Raw genomic sequence first — 23,667 nt, forward strand, 5'->3', positions numbered from 1 at the left:
CCCCTAGAGACAAGTCAAGGTCACTTGAACCTGATGCGACTACAACTCCTATGGTGCGTAGGGGTATTTATCGCACATGCATACGCTTCACCTCGAAAGGTGGTTTACTTGATTTCTCAAACGATCTACCAATATGCATGTCGTGTGATGGAATATGGATGAGGCTTTGGCCCCTATCTTTGAAGGCCACCATAATAAAAAAGGGCCACACAGTCCCTCGGCACACTCATTAAGGACATATGCTCCGACCTCATCAAGGGATGACCCATTAGAATCATTCTCGGTTTGTTCTCTATGCTCAGGTAACATGGATTTCCCAACCGACTGGTCTAGACCGTCAAGCACAGTTTTGTATCAGCAAACATCGTTTGCTTAGTATATTATCTACGAGGGACAACACTCCCACTAGGTTCATGTTCCACTATATTATTTCATTTTACAAGCACTCATAAGGCCTTTAAAGGCCAAATAAACCCAACAGGGATTAATGTTAGGAGTGAAAAATGTTTCTAAATGAAGTCGAAATTTATAGATACACCAGTTTTAGTTCCAAAGAAACACAACAAATAAAACTGTAGATACTGATCACTTCTATTAGAAGCATTTCCTATAGCTCTAACAATTTTCTTCTAGTCTTAAACTTTCCAATCAAAGGTATATGCTTCATGAAGTTGAAATGGTTTTTACCACCGATGCCGCATTTAATTTTATTGGTATATCTTTGCCACACTATAATACAATGAGACATGCAAAAGAATCGCAAGCGCTTGAAGGAACACATGATACATCATATGTCCTATGTTGAAAAGGGATCAACAATTGCAGCATGAAATGGAAGTCATCTATGTCGTACACAATAGACCAAATTCCTAAATAGCATTCTGCATGCCTTCATGAACACCACAAAATCGCATATAAACCTATATTCCTAATAAAGTTGCATGTTATGCAGCTGGTTCCGCATTTCAAATGTTTATATATCAGCCAATTACTTTTCTAGTAAACCTACTCACTACGATCATCAGTTTCATGCCAATAACATAAAAAAAAAAGAATAGTGGCATGCAAATCAGTTTATATCCAATAAGTCGGCTTTATAAGGATGCATACTGTGTCTTACTGCAGCATGCATGAGAAATTTTGAAATGAGAAATGAAGTAATACCATTATTGTACATATATGTGATGCCACTAGAGCTTATCAGAGCAAGGCATTTTAGGAACTTGGAAGCATTCCTAATACTGAGAAAGTGTAGTTCAGGATAGGTATGAGGTCTTAAAGGTCACACTCTTATTATAACATTCACTAATGGCATGGTGTGTAGACAACCAGTCTACGCCCAAAGTAACATCAAAGTCCTTAATATCTTAGAGTATTAAGTTTATAAGTAGGACACACCCCTCGAACAATACCCCACACTGTCTTAACACCATACCAATTACCAAAAAGTTCCCCATAAGTGTGCACACTTCTAAGGTATAGTCAAGAGGTAAAGGTTCAACATTTAAATGACATGTAAAATAAGATGCAATAAAAGAGTGAGAAGAACCAGGGTCTATCAGACTTCTAGCCTCTTCCATTTATCATCCTTTTCTGCTCCTCCTTGCCCCGAGAATGCCGGTGGTACAAATCTCTTGAATCTTTTAATCATTCCATCATCTATATGATCTGAGGCAGGAATACTTAAATTTTAGTTACTAATCTATCCTTATACAACTTAAGGGTCCTTCTACGACTCTAGGCTAAGAATCCTATCCTGGTGCTCTGATAACATAATTGTCACATCCCAAGTTTATAACAATAAAACTTCTTGAGATGTGGCAATTTATTATTAAGGAACAAAACAAATTCTAAATTTTTACAATATATTATATTGTTTCTAAACTATTTTTCCATCATACTCTTCTTACACTATGTATAGAACAACTTCAAAATTTTATTTACATATTGTACCAACACAGATTTTCCATTTCTAAAAATTTGTATAAAGTCTACTCACAACTAATATCAACATGAACATTTAGATATTTACATCTTTTGATAGGAAAAAATTTATAGCTGCGAATTTAAGTCAAAAATTATAAAGGAAATTTAATCATGACTACAATTTCTTCAAGAGTGGTGCTACTAAAATCGAACTATGAGACTGCAATTACCCTGAAAAATTCATCATAATTTGGTGAGTTTGGCTACTAGGTAAGTGGTCATCATTATCCTTACAAATTATGGCTAGACATGCAAATATTTCTTAAAACGATTCATATGAAGCATAATTTTAGAGTATCGATTTCATTCTAATACATGCTGCTGAATAAGTTCATTTCTAATCTCCCACATGGCATGTATTCCTTATTGGATAATTAAAATTGGGCAAATAAAATAGGCATGATACGTAAACTAAATACACGTGATTCATATCATGATCAATTATAACCTAATTGGAGTAATGTTAATACATTGCTACGTTTGAGCATCAGGCATGATCAATACGCATTCACAACAACATTATCAGATCAACATACATTCACAACAATAAAAATGAGGTCAGCATGCATTTACAACAATGTAAATCCTGCAATAAGGATTCACAATAATAAAAGTCTTGCGATAAGCATTCACAACAACAAAAGTCCTATAGTAAGCATTCACAACATCATTAGCAAGCATTAACCAACTCACTCCCTAATTCACCTACTCTTGAAGTAGAAGGCTTACCAGGCCAAGCCAATCCCATTACTTAGGATTTCTACCATCTCTCAGGACGGAAGACAATGACAAGTGGAGGGCCTACTTCGTAATGCTTTCACGTACACGCACAGTCCCTAGCGAGCTTTGGCCCTTTTGATAGGAAAGGGCTTTGCATGGGGCTTTTGATAGGCAGGGGCCTTGCAAGACAGGACCCTCTCATGTGCCTTTCTAGCGAGAGATCGTTACACTACTAAAGGAGGACCCAATGCGTAGTGTCCACATATATTTTGGGGGGCGCGACCCTCTCAAATTCACATCACCTCCTAGCTCCCTTCATATCACCAGATCCAAGGAATGGTCTCAACTGCCAGCACCATATCAGATCATATCATAACAGAGGCATGTTTCCATGTGCCCATATCTTATGAAAAGCATGTTATCATGCTCACATATCTCATCAGAAGCATGTTGTCATACACACATATCTTATCACATATATCTCATCAGAAGTATGTTGCCATGCACCCATATCTTATCATATATACCTCATCATAAGCATGTTGTCGTGCACTCATATCTTATCATATATACCTCATTAGAAGCATCTTGCCATGCACACATATCTTATCACACAAATTTCATCAAAAGCATATTGCCATGCACACATATCTTATCACACAAATTTCATCAAAAGCATATTGCCATGCACACATATCTTATTGCACATATTTCATTGGAAGCATGTTGCCATGAAACATATATTATCACACATATTTCATCAGAAGCATGTTGCCATGCTCACATATCTTATCACACATATCTCATCAGAAGCATGTTGCCATATGTAATCACAAGATTATAATTATGTATATGCTACACATATAGTCATGGATGGCATCACTATGTCGTATTATTATGCCTATTAAAAGACATTATATCATCAATTGCAAGTTATATATCAATGTAGTAGATATCAGGAAACATTAATATTGTATTTTCAAAATATCCTTTAAATCTCTTGCACAAAACACTTGCACATAACAATTGCGCATAACACTTACACATAATAATTACACATAGTGATCGCACATAACAACTGCGTATAACATTTGCTACTTACCGTATCTAAAATTTATGTAGAAATAACTACAAAAATACGTAAAATTTACAATACCAGAAATATTATAATTAAATGCAGAAATATCTCTGGGACTACTATAGCACTATCGAGAAAATGAAGCCACTTATACCTACTCTTACAGTATCTAGAATTTGTACAATAAATAGAGATATTATAATCTTCTTCAAAAGAAAATTCCATAATTTATAGTATCTAAAATTCTTAACATTAGACAAAAATATCACAATTTTAATAAAGAGATTATTTTTCGAGACAATGAGGTCACTTACAAATTTTGATTCAAGGCTTTCATTGAAAGTCCCTATGAGCTCTGCCCTGACAAATCCAGATATAAGAAGTCTAGATTACTAGTTTCACTCCATTGGATAGGTAAAACAGTAAAAGAGAGGGGCTCTTGTTTATCATCCTCAAAGTGGTAATTATCTACACAGTTCAGCACGACCTCCTCTTCATCATCCGAGGAAGCCATTTGCTTGTATCAACTACTAATACCGGAAAAATTCGAGAACATAATGAGCATAACCTCTGCATCGCATAATATAAGGACTTCATGTGCCATTTTGAGCAAACTAGCCCGACGTTTAAAGAAGGTGACCTGCCTGCTAGTTGCATCCTCTATCTTCTTAATCTCAATCTTTCCCCTTCCCTTTTCTCTCCCATCTAAAAAGCGAGAACACCAAATGATACAGCAAAAACCAATAAGTCATACGTCTCTAAAAGGATTTTATGATAAAGCACAGTTTATATATTTTTTTAAAAAAAATTACCCCTGCGCCAGCAAGATCACTTACAATATCCAATTATAATCGAACTACACTTGAAATAAATAACATAAAAATAAAATCGGTCTCAATTGCTACCGCTTCAAATAGAATTCTTTATTCAAAAAAAAAAAAAGATTTTATTGCTTTATTGGAAGAGAAATAAATATTTAAAAAGGTAAAATTGGCGGAGAGTACCTCAACCGAGCTTAGTACACCCCACGCCGAGTCTCGTCTTCCGATGGTGCACGGGATCTGTGATCGGTATGTTGATTTTCCTACTATGGCAGAAATCCACTCAATGGCTTAATCTTGATCAAGCCTCTTAGCTTAATTTTAGAGAGATGAGTATGAAGTGAGGGGGAGAGATCTACTAGCAAGGGGTTCCAACCCTTTGCCACCCACAAAGAACAGAGGTGGTGTGTGCCACCAAAGCATGGTATAACTTGAAGTGAGAGATAAAAAATTGAGGCATGCCTCCTCTTTGGAAGATAGGAGAATTTTGGGTAGGGAGAGAGAGAATTGTTAAAGAGAGAGAAGAGAATATGTATCTCAACTTATGAGGGGAGGCCTCCTTTTATATATTTTAATGTCATAGATTTTGCCTCAATTCGTAGAGTCAAATCTCAACCGTCGATCTAAGGAGACTTGTGGGGTGAGAGATTTGAGTCATCCATCTCTTTGATCCACCATAAAGATTCAAAGAGATGAGCTAGAGCCTTATGCTCCCTTTCCTAAATCTATTCCCATCGAATAAGAAAAATTTATATTTTAATATATCCAATCCTTAATTATTTGATCAATCAATCTTGATTCAAAGAATTAGTAAATATCTCAAATATTCAACCTTATCATATAAGTTCGCTATACCTAAAACGATAAGCCAACCAAGAGGATAAACATGCTTCTCAAGAATGTTACATGCCACGTGTGGGCCCCACCTAATCCACATCTTTTTAAAACATTTTGGGCTTCATATTTTATGGAGGTCCCAAATATTTTTAGGAAATAGTTTATTTCATATTTAAAATTTTTAAATCTTATATTTTATTTAAAACATTGAAAAAATTAATTTCCCTTAATTTATAAATCCAAATAACAAAAATACAATATCATAAGATTCACAAAAATTCAAATAAAAATTCAAAAAACCATATAACATAAAATTAATTAAAATTAATTAATTATAATGGGAATCGAATCCAATAGATCTGGGAAATTATTAATATCTGGGAGCACTCAACCTTTACTTACGAATCACGATCTGCCGAGCTTTCTCAAACTGACCCAACAGTTCCCATGACCCACAGTCCACTATAGAGGCTCATGATTGGACCACCAAAGTTAGCCAATGGACTATAGAGAACACAATTTTAGTTTATAAATTTCAGGTTCATCTCTAAAGATAAAAACAATCATGGTCCTCCTGACCACGATGCAACCATGACTCTATGGTGCATAGGGGTAATCTATTACACATGTATACACTTCACCCTCATTGGAGAATCTCAAAACGGCTATCTATGTACATACCATGTGATGATATAACTATGAGGTTTTAACCCTGTCTCTATAGGCTATTCATCACACGTAAGGGCTACACAGTCTGTTGGCGCTCATCTAGGCATACTCCGACCTCATCAAGGGATAACCTACTAAACTGTTCTCGATAGATCCCTATGCCCAAGTATCTTGGGTTTTTTCAAACATCGGCTGGCCTAGCTCATCGAGCCTAGTCCGAGTATCAGCAAATAACATTTGCCTAATATGGTCCACAAAAGGGCCACACTCCCACTGAGTTTATGTTTCACTATATAAAATGCTCATACAAGATCTCATAACGTATTTAAAGGCTACATAAACTCAACATCTCCCACTTGACTTTTGAAGGCCTTACATTTCTCTTCCTCACTTTTTCTCGTCCACATCTGTCTCTCCCAATAACAATCTCTCTCAATACATTAATCATGGATTTCGACATTAATCCTTTCATAAAAGGACTCATAGAGGTAATGCCTCTTTCTCTTTGCTGCTCGGATCTCATACCGAAAGTGGTCGTAGTCCATCTTTCATATCGTCACAAGAATCATGGACCTGTTGTCACGTAAAATCATCATGTATCCTCATCACATGGGATCGTATCTCCATTGGCTTAAAGGAGTTCTTCAAACAAGCCGCTTCTTTCTATAGCCATACAACCAGCGCTACACATTTGGGTCCTATAGGTGAACAACACCATAGGCTGTTGTTCTAGCTAGCCTATCAAACACTAGGTGCTCCCATAGGAATATTTAGTTTTATACACTTAGAGTTATTATGGAATCATGGCTCCCTTTTACATGAGTATCGCCGCTGTGTTGTCACATAAAATCTTTATTGGCTCACAACGCACGGGTTGAAAGTCACGTATTCTATCTCTAGGATGGGCAATGCCACCGCATCCTGTTTCTTTGATTTCCAAGAAGTTGTTATCCCTCCAAGCATGAAAACGTATCCAGATGTAGACTTCACATCATCTGAACATCATCTGGATCCTTGAGATAGCTTGCATCTATATATCTGAATATCCAAGCAGCTAAAAACAAAATTTGACTGTAGCAGCTCCCACTCAATTATTGCATATACAATATATACATTCTCAACATTATTATGTCTATATCATGAGGTAGTATAGCAAGTCTCATGCAATAAGTAATTCAATGCCTATTGGTTTCACAATATGCAATAAATAATTCAATGCCTATTGGTTTCACCATATGCAATAATTCAATGCCTATTGGTTTCACAATATATATCACAGGTTCAACCACACTAGTCATCTTGGTAGTAAATCTATACAAACCAAGTTATCTAATCAATATAACATGTGTCAAGGAAGCCCAGTAAGATGACCTTCTTACAACATTCCCTATCTTTCAAGGCCTTAGGTAATCGAGGATTCTAAATAACTACAAACATGAGTCAAAGCATATAGGTATTTAAAAAAGAAAATGCGTGCATGACAGTCTTTCTCCCAATTTTATAAATACATTGAGGCATAATGGTTTCTCCCTTTTAAAAAAAATTGACTTGGTTATATATCATAAGGAATGGTTAGATAATAGTATGATGGTTTAAATTGATTTTTATAAAGACTTAGTAGACCTAACATGGCTATAGGGTTTTCTCAAAAAAAAAAAAAAACACATTCATAGACTTAGGTTTTTTTTTCTCAAAACATCCAATTTAATATTAAAATATATGTTTAGTCTTAAAAAATCATTTTAATAATTCACCTACCAAGTCATGTTTACCGCTACAAAAACAAGCCATTAAGTCCAGATTACAATTTTATCTAAAATAAAGCATGACTAAAGAATTGTTATCAAAATCTTGTCAAAAATTTCTTTTTGGCAAATATGGACACTTTGTGAAGAGATTATCATTACATGCAACACATCATATTACTGAACATTATTGGCAGGATGGGTACTTAGACAGCGTTCTATTAAAATACTCATTTTGTGCTTACATACTTGAATGAGCCATACTTATATCTCGTATCTCATACTTAGGACTCAAAGCCCTTGATCAAATCACATCTCCATGTGTATCACTATCTTAAGTAGTTCGTACTCTTAGCACAAGGAAGCACCCCAACACATGGTATTCATAAACATGCTCTTTCAAATTTGTTAGCACATATCACTCAATGTCCATATACTCCATACATATTCATAAAACAATTAGTCAAACTATAACCAAAGCATATAAAAATTTACTGAATCTTCTTTCCCTAGATGACCTTACCATGTAATGTGAAACAGATTTCATACTTCAAAACCATGTAGCATAGTACCTGGGCTTTATTGATTCATTACTTTTACTTGTTTGACAAACTTTGGTGATCTTAGAAGAGCATGCAACTGATGAAGATTATATTGGCCATTAGTTTCACATGTCACAAAGTATGTATCGCTTCGGCACTTGGATTCTCCATTTCTCACATCGTGAAAAAAAATCTTCTTCATCCCATCATTTCAAATATCACAAATTCGATTCTTCCACTGATCTTTTAGCATTTCTTTGTTACCTCCAAGCCTCTCTACGTATCCCTTCATTTCGAAGAAACCAAGACACTTTTATAGGTATTATATTTCTTCTTCTTTCTGTTATTTCCTTATCAGACTTTCTTCACATAGAGTGTCGTACCTTGCCAACTCTGTACTACCTCTCTCTAAAGGTTTATTACACATACTATACAACTCCTTTTAAACGAGTCCTAACAAGGTCTCCCTTATTGGGAATCCAAAGATGTGCACTAACATGTCACATCTTTTAATTTACTTTAGAATAGAACATGAGCATCTCATGATAATAGAATATGATATGAGTACTGAAATAGACTCAAAAATATAAAATAATGCTCAGTTTCATCACTAAATCACACCATTTAGTGAGTCTACATTTTAGCAACTTTTAGGTCACAATGCAATTCTCTCAGTAGAAAATTAGGTTGAGCATCTCTCAATAAAAAAAATTGTTTCTTTCACACCTCGAAGAATTTTTTTTTTTGAAATCTCTTGTATTGAAAACTAGGCTCAAAACTAAATCATAACATCATAGTATAAATCCCTAATAATATATTTCTTCAGAGAAATAAATAAGGTGACATACACTTCACAAAATAAATCATACTGCAGAATTTTTGGATGAACACTGTCTAGTAAAATTGTATTTTCTCTCTATCCTTATGGAGTTTTCCTTTTAAACTAATTTTGTTTAAAAGTAGACACATAATAGTAGAACATATATTTCCACATGCCTCATATCACTATGTTAAATAGGCCTGATAATTAAAGTTATTTAAGTCTCAATGAAGAGCACACCATAATTCCAGAAAATTCAGGATAACCTCTCTTCAATCCAAAATTTTTATACCTCTTAAAATTGATATTTCTCTTTCAAATAAATTTCATTTGAAACTAGACTCAAAATGAAAGTTTAAAAACTTAGTGTGAGCCATAAAATATTCTGTTAAAAATAGAAATAAAACCTTGATTTCCAAGTCATGGAAATAATTTTCGTTGTAGAAAACAGCACTTGCGCACCCTTCAATAAATTGATCATATCTTTCAAACCACAATGAATTTCTTGATGAAACTTTTTTTGTTTGAAATTAGACTTATTTTATGAGTTACAGTCTAATTTTTACTAGAAATAAAATCATATAGTCGGTGAGAAAAATTACGAAACTCATTAGATAGTTCCTGGATTTTGTAGGGTTATAACTGACACCCTTCATGGATGTGTCCATAACTTTCAATTCCCTTGGGATCTCCCACTGAAATTTTGTAGGTAGATCATAATCTCAAAGACACATAAAATCACTTAAGTATGCAGTTGAAAAATACATCATTATCTTCTTCATATAACTGCTCCAAAACAACACAAAATACCTATTCTGTAAAATGTCTTTCTCCGTGTTTTGAATATTTCAATAATTCTTAACCAAGGTGTATTACTTGACCACAAAGATTAGTAGCTTTCTTACATCTCGTTCTCAAGATTGATCTCGACTTAATAAAGGGAAAAGACATCTAATGGCTTCAATTAACAACCTGGCTCTGATACCAATAAAATGACTTTATGATAAGCATGGTGTATATATTTTAAAAAAATTCTTTACCCCTACATCGACAAGATCACTTACAATGTCCAATTATAATCAAACCACTCTTGAAATAAATAAAATAAAAATAAAATTGGTTCTCAATTGCTACCTCTTCAAATACAACTCCTTATTCAAGAAACAAAATTAGACTTTATTGCTTTATAAGAACATAAGTAAATATTTAAAAAGGTTAAATTGTCGGAGATTACCTCAACCGAACTTAGTAAGTCTCCTCCTTCCAATGGTGCACGGGATCTGTGATCGGTATGTTGATTTCTCTATTATGGTAAAAATCCACTCAAAGACTTAATCTTGATCAAGCCTCTTAGCTTGATTTTAGAGAGATGAGAGATGAATATGTAGAGAGATGGAGAGATCTACTAGGAAGGGTTCTACCCCTTTACAACCAACAAAGAGCAAAGGTGATGCGTGCCACCAAAACATGGTGCAACTTGGAGAGAGAGATAAAAACATTGGGGCGTGCCTTCCCTTTGAAAGAGAGGAAAATTTTGGGTAGGGAGAGAGAGAATTGTTAAAGAGAGAGAAGAAAATGCGTATCTCAACTTATGAGGGGCGACCTCCTTTTATAGATTTTCTATGCATAGATTTTGCCTCAATTCGTTGGGTTAAATCTCAACCGTCGATCTAATGAGACTTGTGGGGTGAGAGATTTGAGCCATCCATATCTTTGATCCACCATCAAGATTCAAAAAATTAGTAAATATCTCAAATATTCAACCTTATCGCATAAGTTTACTATACCTAAAAAGATAAGCCAACTAAGAGGATAAACATTCTTCTCAAGAATGTTAAGTGATGGATTAGGGCTTGCCACCCTTTTGGTAGCCACGATGTGGGCCCCACCTAATCCACATCTTTTTAAAAAATTTCGAGCCCTATATTTTATGGAGGTCCCAAATATTTTTAAAAAATATTTTATTTTATATTTAGAATTTTTAAATCTTATATCTTATTTAAAACATTAAAATTTTAATTTCCTTTAATTTATAAATCCAAATGACAAAAATAAAATATCATAAGATTCACAAAAATTCAAATAAAAATTGTAAAAATCACATAACATAAAATTAATTAATTTTGATGGAAATCGGATCCGATAGATCTAGGAAATTATTAATATCTGGGAGCACTCCACCTTCAACTGCGAATCACGATCCGTCGAGCTTTCTCAAACTGACCCAGCAGTTCCTATGACCCACAATCTATTGCAGGGGCTCATGATTGGACCACCAAAGTCATCTAATTGACTAGGGGACGCAATCTCAGTTTATGAATTTCAGGTTCTCCCCTTGAGACAAAAAAATCATAGTCCTCCAAGCCATGACGCAACCATGACTCTATAGTGCATAGGGGTAATATCTAGCACATGTACATGCTTCACCCTCATTGGCGAATCTCAAAATGACTATCTATATATATGTCATGTAATGATATAATGATGAGGTTTTATTTTTATCTCTAAATGTTATTCATCACATGCAAGAGCCACACAGTCCCTTGGCTCTCATCTGGGCATATTCTGACCTCATCAAGGAATAACCCACTAAATCATTCTCGATAGATTCCTATTCTCGATATTGGGTTTTTCCAAACCTCGGTTGACCTAGCTCATCGAGTCTAGTAAGAGTAGCTGCAAATAACATTTGTCTAGTATAGTCCACAAAAAGACCACACTCCCATTAAGTTTATGTTCTACTATATAAAATGCTCATACAAGCTTTTATAAAGCCACATAAACCCAACAATCTCTCTCTTTCTACAAAGAAATGCAATGCTTGAGGGAGGGTTTACTCAAAATGGAAATCAACAATGCAGAGTGGTACAATGCCAAAGGGGCCATATAAATGTCCAACTAGGAAGAAGAGAGAGAGAAGAGGATTAAAATAGGAGAGAGAGAGAGTTTAAACAAAATAGGATTTGCCACGTTGAGAGAGGGAGAGGAGACTTTTTAGAATTGTACTAAGCACTCATCCCACATGCATAATAGCATGCCACATCATGGGTAAGGAGAATGCTTAACTAACACGTAAAACTAAAGAGGGGTAAAAAGGAAGAGTGGTCCTCATGGACCATGCTAACAAAAATAGTCCACAATGAAAATGGTCCAAAAATTATGAAGTTTTTTCTAAACTAATGGTCCTATGGTGTATTATTTACACCATGGACTATCACAAAATGAGTTTTCTTCATGTAAGTATTTTGATTTTCCTTTTTATTTTATTGTTATTATTTATCACATTTATTATTATTATTATTAAAATTATTATTAAAATTATCATTATTATTATTATTATTATTATTATTATTATTATTATTATTATTATTATTATTATTATTATTATCATTATTATTATTATTATTACTATTATTATTACAATTATTATTATTATTATTTATTTATATTTTTCCAAAAATTTAGGTTCGTTACATGACTCTCCTTGACTCGATTCTAGAATCCAGACTTAGGATGAGATCTAGACTGGATGGCTTAAGATAGAACCTAGTCTGACTCTAGGGGTGAAACCCTAACTATGACCTAGACTAGGAGGACTAGACCGGATGAATCTTGTTAGATTCAATGGGTTTTGGTTTAGACCCTGAGCTAGGGTAAGCCTAGTCTAGCTCTAGAGGAAACTCTATGCTTAGACCTATGCTAGAACCTAGACTGAGATCTAGACTAGATGGGTTCAAGTCTTGGCTCGAAACAAGAGGGGCTCTAGGTTCGGACCTGGATGTGAACTTGGTTCGGACCTGGACTGAGCTGGCTACAACCTGGGCTTGTACCAAGAGGGTTTTGGAGATCAGATCGGGTGTGGACCCGATTTGGATCAAGAATGGGTTAGGCATGAGCCCTAGCTCAAACCAAAAGGTGGCCTAGGTTCAGACCTGGGTGTGAACCTGGTTCGGACCTGAGCTAGGCTAGGTACAAGACTGAGCTTGAACCAAGAGGGTTTTGAAGATCATACCGGGTGTGGACCTGAACTTGATCAAGGTTGAGCTAGGCACAAGCCCTTGGCTCGGACTAAAAGGGGGCCTAGGTTCGGACCTAAGTGTGAACTTGGTTCGAACTTGGGCTAGGTTGGGTACAAGATTAGGCTTGGACCAAGAGGGTTTTGAAATTCAGACTGGATGTGGACCAGGATTGGATCAAAGTTGGTTTAGGCACGAGCCCCTGGCTCGAACCAAAAGGGGGCGGTTCGGACCTGGGTGTGAACCTAATTCAGACCTGGGCTAGGCTGGGTACAAGCTTGGGCTTGGACCAAGAGGGTTTCAGCTCGGACCAGAAGTGGATCCGGACTGAGAAATAAGACTAAACAACTGAGATAAGCAACACAACACTCAGAAAACTTTTGCCCTAAATTATGGGTAGGCTCGGTTTGAGTGGGTTCCTAATTATTGAAATGCGGCTAGGCTGAGTAGGTCCCCACGTAGGTTCTGACTTCCTGTTATAGGATTTTCACCAAGTCCTACTGTGTGTGGAGTTGCTTTGAGGCAAAAGATTACGGAGGGGCGCTCACAGTTAAAGTTACACGAATCCCAACCGCATCGGCTCTCAATGCTAGGTTCTTCTCGCGCAGTTTGAGGATTTTGGGGGTTTTCGAAAATATTTGCTGGTTTCCCGAGCATTCCCGATCCTGTGTGTGCAAGAGTGTGTAAAGAAGCACGTAAGCAAAAATAAAGTAGCAAGCAAACAGGCACCCAATGCAAGAAAAATGTGAGCACTTGGCACAAATCGTGCCAAGTGAGGTGTGCTTCGGGTCGGGATTTTGACTGACCAAAAGCACAGTTCAGATGCGAGAGTAAGCAACCCCTAAGAAAATATACAGTAAATGAAAGTGGAACCAGGCATAACCTGTGCCTAGTTGAGCGCGCCCCCACCCGTGGGTAACTCGATTAGGGCACAATTTGAGATAAAGTGCACGTGACCCTAGATATTTTTTTTTTGATGAATAGAGATGTTGAATCACAAGCAAAGAAATGAAAGAGATTTTTTTCTTTTTTACAAACTTTTTTTTTTAAAAAAGAGAGAAAGACTTGAGAGGTAAATTTTTTTTTTTAAAGTGAGTATTCTCTTTTTTCTTTAGAAAATGAAGTGGCTTAAATAAAAGCAATTTTTGTAGCAAAACTGATTTTTTTTTTTTTTTGAAACAAGATAATCCTTTTTTTTTTTTTGCAAAGATGAAATGACGTACAAAAGAAACTTTTCTAGTAAAAGTGATTTTTTTTTTTTTTTTAAAACCAAATAAGCTTTCAACTTTTTTTCTTTTCTTTTCTTTTCTTTTGTTTGCAAAGCAAATTTTCTTTTTTCAAAAATAAGGAAGACCTTAAAAACAAAAACAAAAAACAAAAATTTGAAAGCAAGATTGTCTTTAAAAGATTTTTTTTTTTTTTTTCTAAATGCCTAAAAGAATTTGCTGATTTTTTTTCTTAGGAAAGTTATTTTTTAAGAAAAAAATAAAAATAAAAATGGCTAACGGTACTTTTTTTTTTTTTTTTAGTGGATAAAAAAGATAGCCTCAAACACCTTTTTTTTTTTCACAACAATATTTTTTTATTTTTTTTTAAGAAAGAGGCTTAAAACATTTTTTAAAAAAATCTTTTTTTGAAGCAAAGACGCTTCTAAAAATCCTTTTTTTTTTTTTGTTTTGAGGCAAAGAGGCCTTTCTTTTTTTAAAAAAAAAATAATATGCCTAAAACAGTGCTGATTTTTTTTTTCCTTTGAAAAGATAATTCTTAACCAGATAAAAGAAATTTGAATTCCAACAAAGCTAATCTTAATCAAAACAAAGGTAATCTAATCAAATCAGAAGAAATAGAAAGCAATATCTTCTATTATCTAATCAAATCGAAAGAAATAGAAAGCAATATCTTGTATTGAAATGCATCAACTTTTTATCTAACCAATCATAAGGAACAAAGAGCACAAACTTTTTTTAAAAAAAAAGAGAAGATGAGGATGGAGGAGACAAAAAAAAGATGATGTGAAGATATTAAAAAGAATTTTTTTTTTTTTTTTTTTTTAAAGCAAGCAACATGGCATACCTATAAAAAAAAATTCATGCGAGAATAGGAATAAAAGACAATAGGAAGGGATAAGATAGAGGATTAGAATTATGGTAATGGGACAAAATGAATATTTTTTTTTTCCAATTTATAGAAGTGGTAATAAAGATGAGTGCAAAACTGTTGGGAAGAGATAAGTATAGCAAGGAGGCCTCAAACGTGACCTTCTGTAAACTGTTAAAAATAACCTTTTTTCTTTTTGAAGAAATCGTCAAGAGACCCAAACAAGGTGAGCGCAGTAGGTGAGTGGAAAACTCGATAGAATATTAACAAGAAAAATAAGAGCAACCACTTTCTATTGAGGAGAACCCGCAGTAAGAAAGAAGAAAAGAAAAATAGTAAACAAATAAATTAGTGTGTGGAGATGCAAAAAGGCATGAGCATGAGAGAGAAGGAAATATGTGCCAGTATAAAAACAGAATTAAAGGTACAAAAATAAAAATAAACCAAAAGCAATGAACACATATCCATATCCATATCCTTCTATTAAACAACGGAGAAAACAAGATGCTAGATGAAGCAAAGTCACACCAAAACAATTTTTTTTTTTTTTCTTTTTTTTTTTTCAAAACGTGGCCCCCCAAAAGGAGATTTTTTTTTTTTTCATGCACGGATCTAACTCGAAATGCTCCACGGTGGGCGTCAAACTATTTATGATGCAAAATCAAAGAAATCTTCAGACGAAGATCCCTAGGATCTGAACACCACAAACTGATTTTAAAAAAAGATGACAGAGAATGTGGGAAAAATCAAATTCTGATCTGAGGCCAGATCCACTCAGAAACGAGTAGATTTGTTCTCAGATCAGTGGCAGCGCCAACATTGATCCAAATACGAAACACGAAATAAAAGCAATAGAAACTAATCTAATCTAATTAAAATGAAATAAAAGCATAAAAAAAATAATAAAAGAGTAAGAAACGATACCAAATCGGGCCAGAGGGCCCGAGAATCCGGGGCCTTCGAGAGCTCGCCCGTATTAGAACCGATGTCCTCTTTATTTTTCTCCTCAATTCTTAACCACGCCTTGGATTGGTTGGATGGAGTGGCTAAAACTAGGGTTTTTTAGGTCTCGCGATCTCATTTTCTCTCGGCTCTCTTTCTCTCTCTCTCTTCTTTTTTGGGCTCTTTCTCTCTTTAGATTTCTTAGCCTTTCATCGTCCCAATTCTCTCTCTTCTCACCTACACGTCCCAACCTAAATATTTTCTCTCTCCAAAATGGTACGATAGTTTATTTTTTTGGTAGGCGAAACTATAAGATTTGTTAGGTGCAAAATAGATAATTACTAAGAGCTAAGGATTTCCTATTTGCTAGGTGTGGAATAGATACCTACTCAAACTATATGATTTGCTAAGTGTGGATCATAGGATGGGATCATGGACTATGGTGGTCTATAGTTTAGGGGTCTACTGAAATAGTGTTATCCTATGGGTTTTCTAAAGTTAGAAAAATCATGAAATTTAACAATTTAAAAAAAATAGAGTGTATGCAATTATGATCCTATACATAATCCTAGGCAGGTCACATACATCTTTTTGTTTCTTAGATTAGGATATTATTTGAAGATATTTGTATCACGTAACATCTTCTTTCAAGAATTAACATATTCATCCCAAACTTTGCATGAAAATTTTTCTAGTTTCTTTTGTTAAAAAATCGCTAATATTAGGAATAAAAATTTATGTACTTTTTGCAAGTATCAAAAGTATCTTGATGCTATTAAATCAAATAAAAACGCCAACTAATTAAGACAGGAAACAAAAATGGCCTCTTCCATGTAGTTAGATAAAGCATAATTCATACAATACTCTTTCAATGAAGTTAAGTAAGACATACTTCACAAAAAGTACATCACATGATATGCAACAAAATGGAAAATTCAATGCACAACACACTGAAATGTTCTATTGTTCTTATATGTATCTACCATATCCATATCAGTGTGTTGTGCATTGATTTTATCAAAATATAAGAACAGTAGAACAAATAATTTTATCAAAAAATCAGTTTATTATGCAAAATAGAAAAACACTTCCCATATTTATTATAAAATATAATTTCATTAAAAAACCATAATTTTATCAAAAAAATAATTTTATTAAAAAAAATGGAAAAACACTTCCCATATTCATCATAAAACATAATTTTATTAAAAAAACCATTATTTTATGAAAAAATAATTTTGTTGAGCAAACTAGAAAAACACTTCCTATATTCATCAAAAGACAATTTTTTACTAAAAAATATAATTTTATTAGAAAGATAATTTTATTAAGCAATATAGAAAAAGCCTTCCCATATTGATAAAAAAACATAATTTTATTAAGGAAAATGATTTTTTTAATAATATCAATTTCTCAAAATGTGAAGGGTGATTTCAAATTAAGATCACATTTGCAAAACTCTCTCTCTCTCTCTCTCTCTCTCTCTCTCTCTCTCTCTCTCTCTCTCTCTCTCTCTCTCTCTCTCTCTCTCTCTCTCTCTCTCTCTCTGGAATCAGGCCAGATCAGGATCGACCAGTGACCAATCCCAAGTTAGTCGATCGATTTTTTTAAAATCGGCTGATCTTTTAAATACTCTTTCCATAACATTCCAAAAACTTTTATAGAAAATCAAAAAAAAAAGAAAAAAAAGAAAAAGAGAAGAATCAAGCACATACAAGATGACGGCGAAGTCTTTCATTGAGCTTATGGCAACCAAAACTTTTGCAGGTACTTAAAAATACAAAATGTCCCATTTCCATCATTATATATATAACTATATCATGCACTTAAAAAACACATAATTAAAAAAAAATTGAGCAAAAGATCGAGCGACATTATCATGCACTTATCAAAAAGAAGAATCAATTTTATCGAAAAAATAATTTTATCAAAAAGAATAATTTTATTAAGCAAAATAGAAAAAGACTTCCCATATTCATCCAAAAAACGTAATTTTATTAAAAAATCATAATTCTATTAAAAATAATTTTATTAAGAAAAATAGAAAAACACTTCCTTCTCATATTCATCAAAAAACATAAATTTATTAAACAAAATACTTTTTTTTGAAAATTTGATTTTTAAAAACTACTAAAATTGAGAAACATTTCGAGCAAGAAACGATCCTCAATGTTTGGATAATCGAACAAATAAACATACATGCATTGTAAAGGTTTCGATCATCTTTCAAACGCACCAAATCTTATCAAAAAATATTTGGTATTTTAAATTTAAATGAAAAAATGGCAGAAATCACGTATCTACAAAATTTTCATAATAGGGTGCAACAAAAAAAATCATATAAAAACATTTAAGCAATCATAAATAGACATACCTATTTTATTTGAGAGATTAAGCCTTGATGATCAAAATACACAACTCAATTTGATAAAAAAACCCCAATAAATTGATCAAAAATCCGTGTTTTTGGATCGAACACATGTTCTTTGAGCAGCAGCTTTTCGGGCCAAAACTCAACCCATAATATTCGGGTTTTTTGAACAAATTGAAACATGAATCTAATAAATACTTAAATTATCTATCAAACACGGTAAATTTCTTCAATAACCATTAGGTATTGAATAAATTATTGAAAGAATATCAGAAATTTTCAAAAACCTAAAAAGTTTACCATTTTGATCCAAGAAACTCTTTTTTTCCTGATGTTTCAATCCAAATTTATTGTTTTATATATTCTAGATAGCGATTTACGCCAATAAATCACGAAAAAAGATAAAATAAGGCACGAAAAAGAATAAAAAAAGTGAAAATTTGGATTCAAGAATGTCTGCTACAAATAACGGCCACAATTTCAAAATAACAACCATAATGGATACATTAAAGTTATTTCATAAAAACACCTGTAATATCGTCAAACCGGTCCGGTTAGCTTAAAACCGGCCAGTTCTACTAAATAATGGTCGGTTCATCTCTAATTGATTGGTTTTCGTCCGAAAAAATTTTGGGCATGTACCCTAGGCTACTTGTACCCTAAAACCGGTCCTAATCGGAGTCGGAACCTTGGCGGTTCCGATCTAACCGGCCGGTTTTGCGAACAATGCGCAAACTTTATTTTGTTGTTCGAACCACACATATTGCACTGCGCCCTTTATCCTAGTGGGCATCGGGGTCACCCTCGTTCGCACATGCGCACGAACCCTATGGGGCACATCACACGCTTGTCTACTCGTTATAAAAGGTACCACGGTTTTAAAAAAGGGTTATGTTGTCGTGAGACTTCAAAACCAAGGCTGACCACACACATTTTTTCTCTTTTTCCATAAAACAAAAAGAAAGGACTCCCAGTTTTAAGAAATGAGTGTTTCGAAGAAGTGAAGCCGGCAATGAATTTAACCGAAATTTGAGATATACCATCACATGTAGCATTATGGCATATAACTAAAACCTAAGGTCGTGAGCCTGGCACCCGAGAGCTCCAATTGGCTTCACATGATCATGTAGCATTGTATAATTGAGCTTTTCTGTATTCTTGATACATAGATAATGATTTGATGAGTTTTACCGTGTCATATGATAAATAATTTTGCATTGTATTTTCACATGCGGCTGAAGTTTTAAAGACACCTCATGCAAGTGTTGTACGTTGATCTCCTTTGTGTAGTCTTAAGTTGTCTTGGACAAGGGACCAAAATTGAGTTCCATCCTCTTTATATAAAGTGTATAAGAAGTGCTTGATGGCTGTAATTTTATTGATGTGGGTGTATTTGAGGCTTGAAATGCCTTCTGTGCTCTAACGTCTAAGAATTTTGAGTTGTATTGTCAAGATTATCGTACATTGTCAAGTGTATGTTCTTTGTATTTTGGTTTCCATGTGCTCTCAATATGGAGTATTAATTAATTGGATTACAATTTATGAATTGTAAATTTGTGACTACAGGATTATTATATTTCCCTTGTGATTGCGTTAATAGTATTAATACCCTAGTAATGAATTTAAACATTGGATTGTATTTATTATTTTTCTTAATGTATTATTAAATCATGCTCCAAATCTAAAATACCTTGATTTGTCTTTGGATTTTTGATTGATTGAGCATAAGAAATACATTAAAAATGTCTCAATATGCAACTGTTTAGCACAATTTTGCACTTAAAAAACAGTTTTTTAGGATACCTCGAACCCCTAATGCTGGGCGGCCCGTATCCCCCTGGCGAGCTTGCCGCCTCCTGGCGTTTTCTAAAACATTGGATTGAATAAAAAAATATATACGGCTAGGCACCTCCTGGCGTTTCTAAAACATTGGATTCAATAAAAAAATATATGGAAAGATCAAACAATCCCGTAAAAGTAACAAACAAAACCACATCTTACAAAGACTTTGAGAAGGGGAAATGGCCAAACGGTTAAGGCCTATGCGGTGCGCTACATCAACATCCACTGATCCTGTATTTTATATTCAACTTTTGTTAGATATGTATTTGAACCACAGTCGCCTGTTCAAAATAGACTTACCTTACCTAGTTCGACCAAGGTCTTGGGGGATCCGAGTTAGAACTGGGGCCCTTCTTTATTATTCTTAATATTGTTTTAACTGTTTTTTTTTTTTAAGTTATCCGAACAAGCTGTGAAATCCGTTAAGCTGGATCAAAATCACCAATCTGACACTTATATTGGGTAAGATTCTAATTTTTAAAATTGCAAATTGAACAAAAACGTATACCAAGTGGTATACAACGCTTGAACAAAAACTACACAAGTTTCAACAGTTGTCTTGCATTTTTCTCAAAAATTTTAGCCCTTTTTTGGGCTTGTAAGCCCACTCAGGAGAGCACTCAAACTCACCCGAGTTGTTCAGCTCATGCAATCCCAAGCCTGAGCCGAGTAAATAAACTTGGGTGCAATGCATTAGGAAAATTGTTTTATGGGGGCTGGACCACATTTCTACAAATGCTGTCTAGATGTATAAAGCATCCATCTTACAATAGATGCAAATAGGTGGGTCCATTTAAAAAAATTGAAACTAACAGTGCAAGTGTTTTCCTAATAGAAATATTACTTTAATTTTTTAAAATTTATTTATTTATTCATATTCACGATGTCCATATTAAAAATTACATGTATTTAAAAATTAAGTCCAAAAATCCATCTCAAGAATAGAATTTTAAAAGGCATATAGATTTTAAGAGGCACATCTTTCTACATGGACTCAGGGAAACCGGGTCCTATACATTAAAGCCCATCCTGAAATGAGGATATTTGAACCTCCCAGGAAAGTATGGTTGATCTTTATCATAAATGTTGCACCCTCCACACTCTACCATCCGCTGGACCGTGCATAAAAAATTGGGCCAGATCGGCCGCCCATTTGATGACAATACTTTCAGCTTTCTCAAAAGATTCATTTGAATTTTGAATTGCAAAGCGCAATAAACAATGTCAAAGTGTTTGTACATGATCCAGAAATCCCACAACCAAAAATCACAAGAAGTTTAAATGTGATATGATATTATCTTACAATGATGTGCACTTTAAAATTCAAAGAGTTACAACCTGATACGAAGTTATGAGAAAAGAAACAAAAGGCAAAGGAAAACAAACCCAGTGGCTCCATTTTAACAGTGCCATATTGTAGCTATTTGGGAAAGGTTAGATTTAGCAACAAATGGGGCACTGAATCAACCCATTCTCATTACATTCAGAGCATCTGAGCACTTTCCCTCGCTCTTCAACAATCTTACGACTCCCGCAACAATCAAAACATGGCACAAAACGAACCCCACCACACCCATCGCAAGTCCTTGTGGCTCGAGCCTTGGGCACCCCTTCTACCAATTTCACGAGCTCGCCTTCCTCATGGATCCTTAGCACATCTTCTGATCCACCGATGTCAACCCCCTTAACAAAGACTCTAGGGACCATCGGCTTTCCACCCATGAGAGTAGCGAGCTCGTCTCTGAACCCCGAATCCATTGAAATATCACGCTCAACTAACTGTACACCGAGGCCCTCAAGCACAGTCCTAACCCTATTGCATTCCTCAAAGGTCTTCCGAATTCCCCTCAATGTTGTTGTATAAAGAACCACTGCATTTTCAGGGAAACCCTTGTTCTTGCCCCCTTTCTCTCTCTTAGTTTTTGATCCCTCATTCTCTCGATTCTCCTTTATCATTTCTCTCTCCAAGGAAGCCAGAAGCTCGGGATCAAAGAGAGGGCCACTGTTCGAGTCCTTTAGGATCTCTGTTGGCTGAAATGGTGGATACCGAGAGTTTGCCAAGAAGGGGTTGCATGCGTTCTCTTTGCCTAAACTTCCACCACTTTTCGGGGTTTTGAAAGGAGATGGTGAGAGTGCAGGTAAGGGGGAGAACCTGAAGCTATCGGTATCGGATAGGCCATCCATAAACTCCCAGGTGTTGATGACTTCTGATTCAGGATTGTTAAGAATGGGTGATGAGGACATTAGTGGGAGACTAGGCGCGAATGTGAGGGTAAAAGGGGATGATGGTTTTGGAGATGGGTAATCAAGGGTGACGAGGCCATATGTTGTGGAGGTGAGAGAAACAATGTGGCCTTTGAGATCATCGCCTCCTAGCTCTGGTCCTGTTAACCTTGAAGATACACAACCCATGCTTTTGCCCCTGTATCTTCTTCCCTGCTTTCTTTACCTTCTACTTGGAGGAGCTGTTTTGCAGTTATTGATAGGGAAGGTGCAGAGAGAGATGAATGCTGGGAGCCTAAGAAAGAGGAAGTTTTAATGGCTTGGAGGCTATTAATGGGGGCATGGTTACGTGGGTTTGCTGCTTTACTCCTTAAAATGTATCTACTTTGTATTTGAATTTTGAAATGGTTGGGCTTTTAATGGGGAACTGGGATAAAGTTAACATGCAAGGAACCGATGAGACGGTCCATGGTTTTTTTTAAAAGAATTTAATTCCCTTTTGAAGTTCAAATTAGTTGACCATGCTACCCACGGATTTAATAAAATGACGAAAGTGTCCTAAGGATTGTAATTATTATTAATTTTTAGCATCCCAAAGTTTACACTTAAATCAAGGGCATGTTTTGTTCTGGCCTAACTATTTACCCAGAAAAAATACTTACATATGCAAACATTTTACAAGAAGATATTTTGCAAAGTTTCTGTTGTATCATGTTTTTTTAACACGATTAAAAAGCCGTGTAATGAATTTTATATGTTTAGTAACTTGTATCGTAACTTGATTTAAATGTATTATATATTATAAATAGCTATTATATAAGTAAAATATATTATGTAATAAAATATATTATATATTATAAAATAAAATATATATTGCATAAATATATCATATTATATAAATATATATATATATATATATATGCATTACATTATAATAAATATATAAATAGAAAAATAT

The 23,667-nt window shown here is 34.6% G+C and overlaps 1 protein-coding gene and 1 long non-coding RNA gene across 5 annotated transcripts in view; both read right to left on the bottom strand.

Moving 5' to 3' along the window:
• The window catches only part of LOC148780467 (uncharacterized), a 37,683-nt gene extending 21,194 nt beyond the window's left edge, over positions 1-16,489 (bottom strand). Inside the window, exons 1-3 of one of the 4 annotated variants that reach the window (XR_016040160.1) lie at positions 16,256-16,488; positions 2,716-3,052; positions 1,274-1,668 (exon numbers count right to left, since the gene is read on the bottom strand). This is a non-coding gene — a long non-coding RNA (uncharacterized LOC148780467). Of the gene's footprint in view, positions 1-1,273; positions 1,669-2,057; positions 2,158-2,715; positions 3,053-4,098; positions 4,307-16,255 lie in introns of those variants that run through there. The other 3 variants (XR_016040161.1, XR_016040163.1, XR_016040164.1) reach the window with 3 other exon arrangements.
• Positions 16,490-21,752: 5,263 nt separating this feature from the next.
• On the bottom strand, positions 21,753-23,447 carry LOC18430433 (uncharacterized protein At3g28850). The gene has a single exon (XM_006840584.4). It carries the CDS (start codon positions 22,896-22,898, stop codon positions 21,927-21,929), a length of 972 nt encoding a protein of 323 aa, XP_006840647.2. The 5' UTR covers positions 22,899-23,447; the 3' UTR covers positions 21,753-21,926.
• Between the last annotated feature and the right edge of the window lie 220 nt (positions 23,448-23,667).

The sequence above is a fragment of the Amborella trichopoda genome, chromosome 9, assembly GCF_054954075.1.
Source record: "Amborella trichopoda isolate Santa Cruz 75 chromosome 9, AtrichopodaSantaCruz75HAP2 v2.0, whole genome shotgun sequence".
Classification (NCBI taxonomy): Eukaryota; Viridiplantae; Streptophyta; class Magnoliopsida; order Amborellales; family Amborellaceae; genus Amborella; species Amborella trichopoda.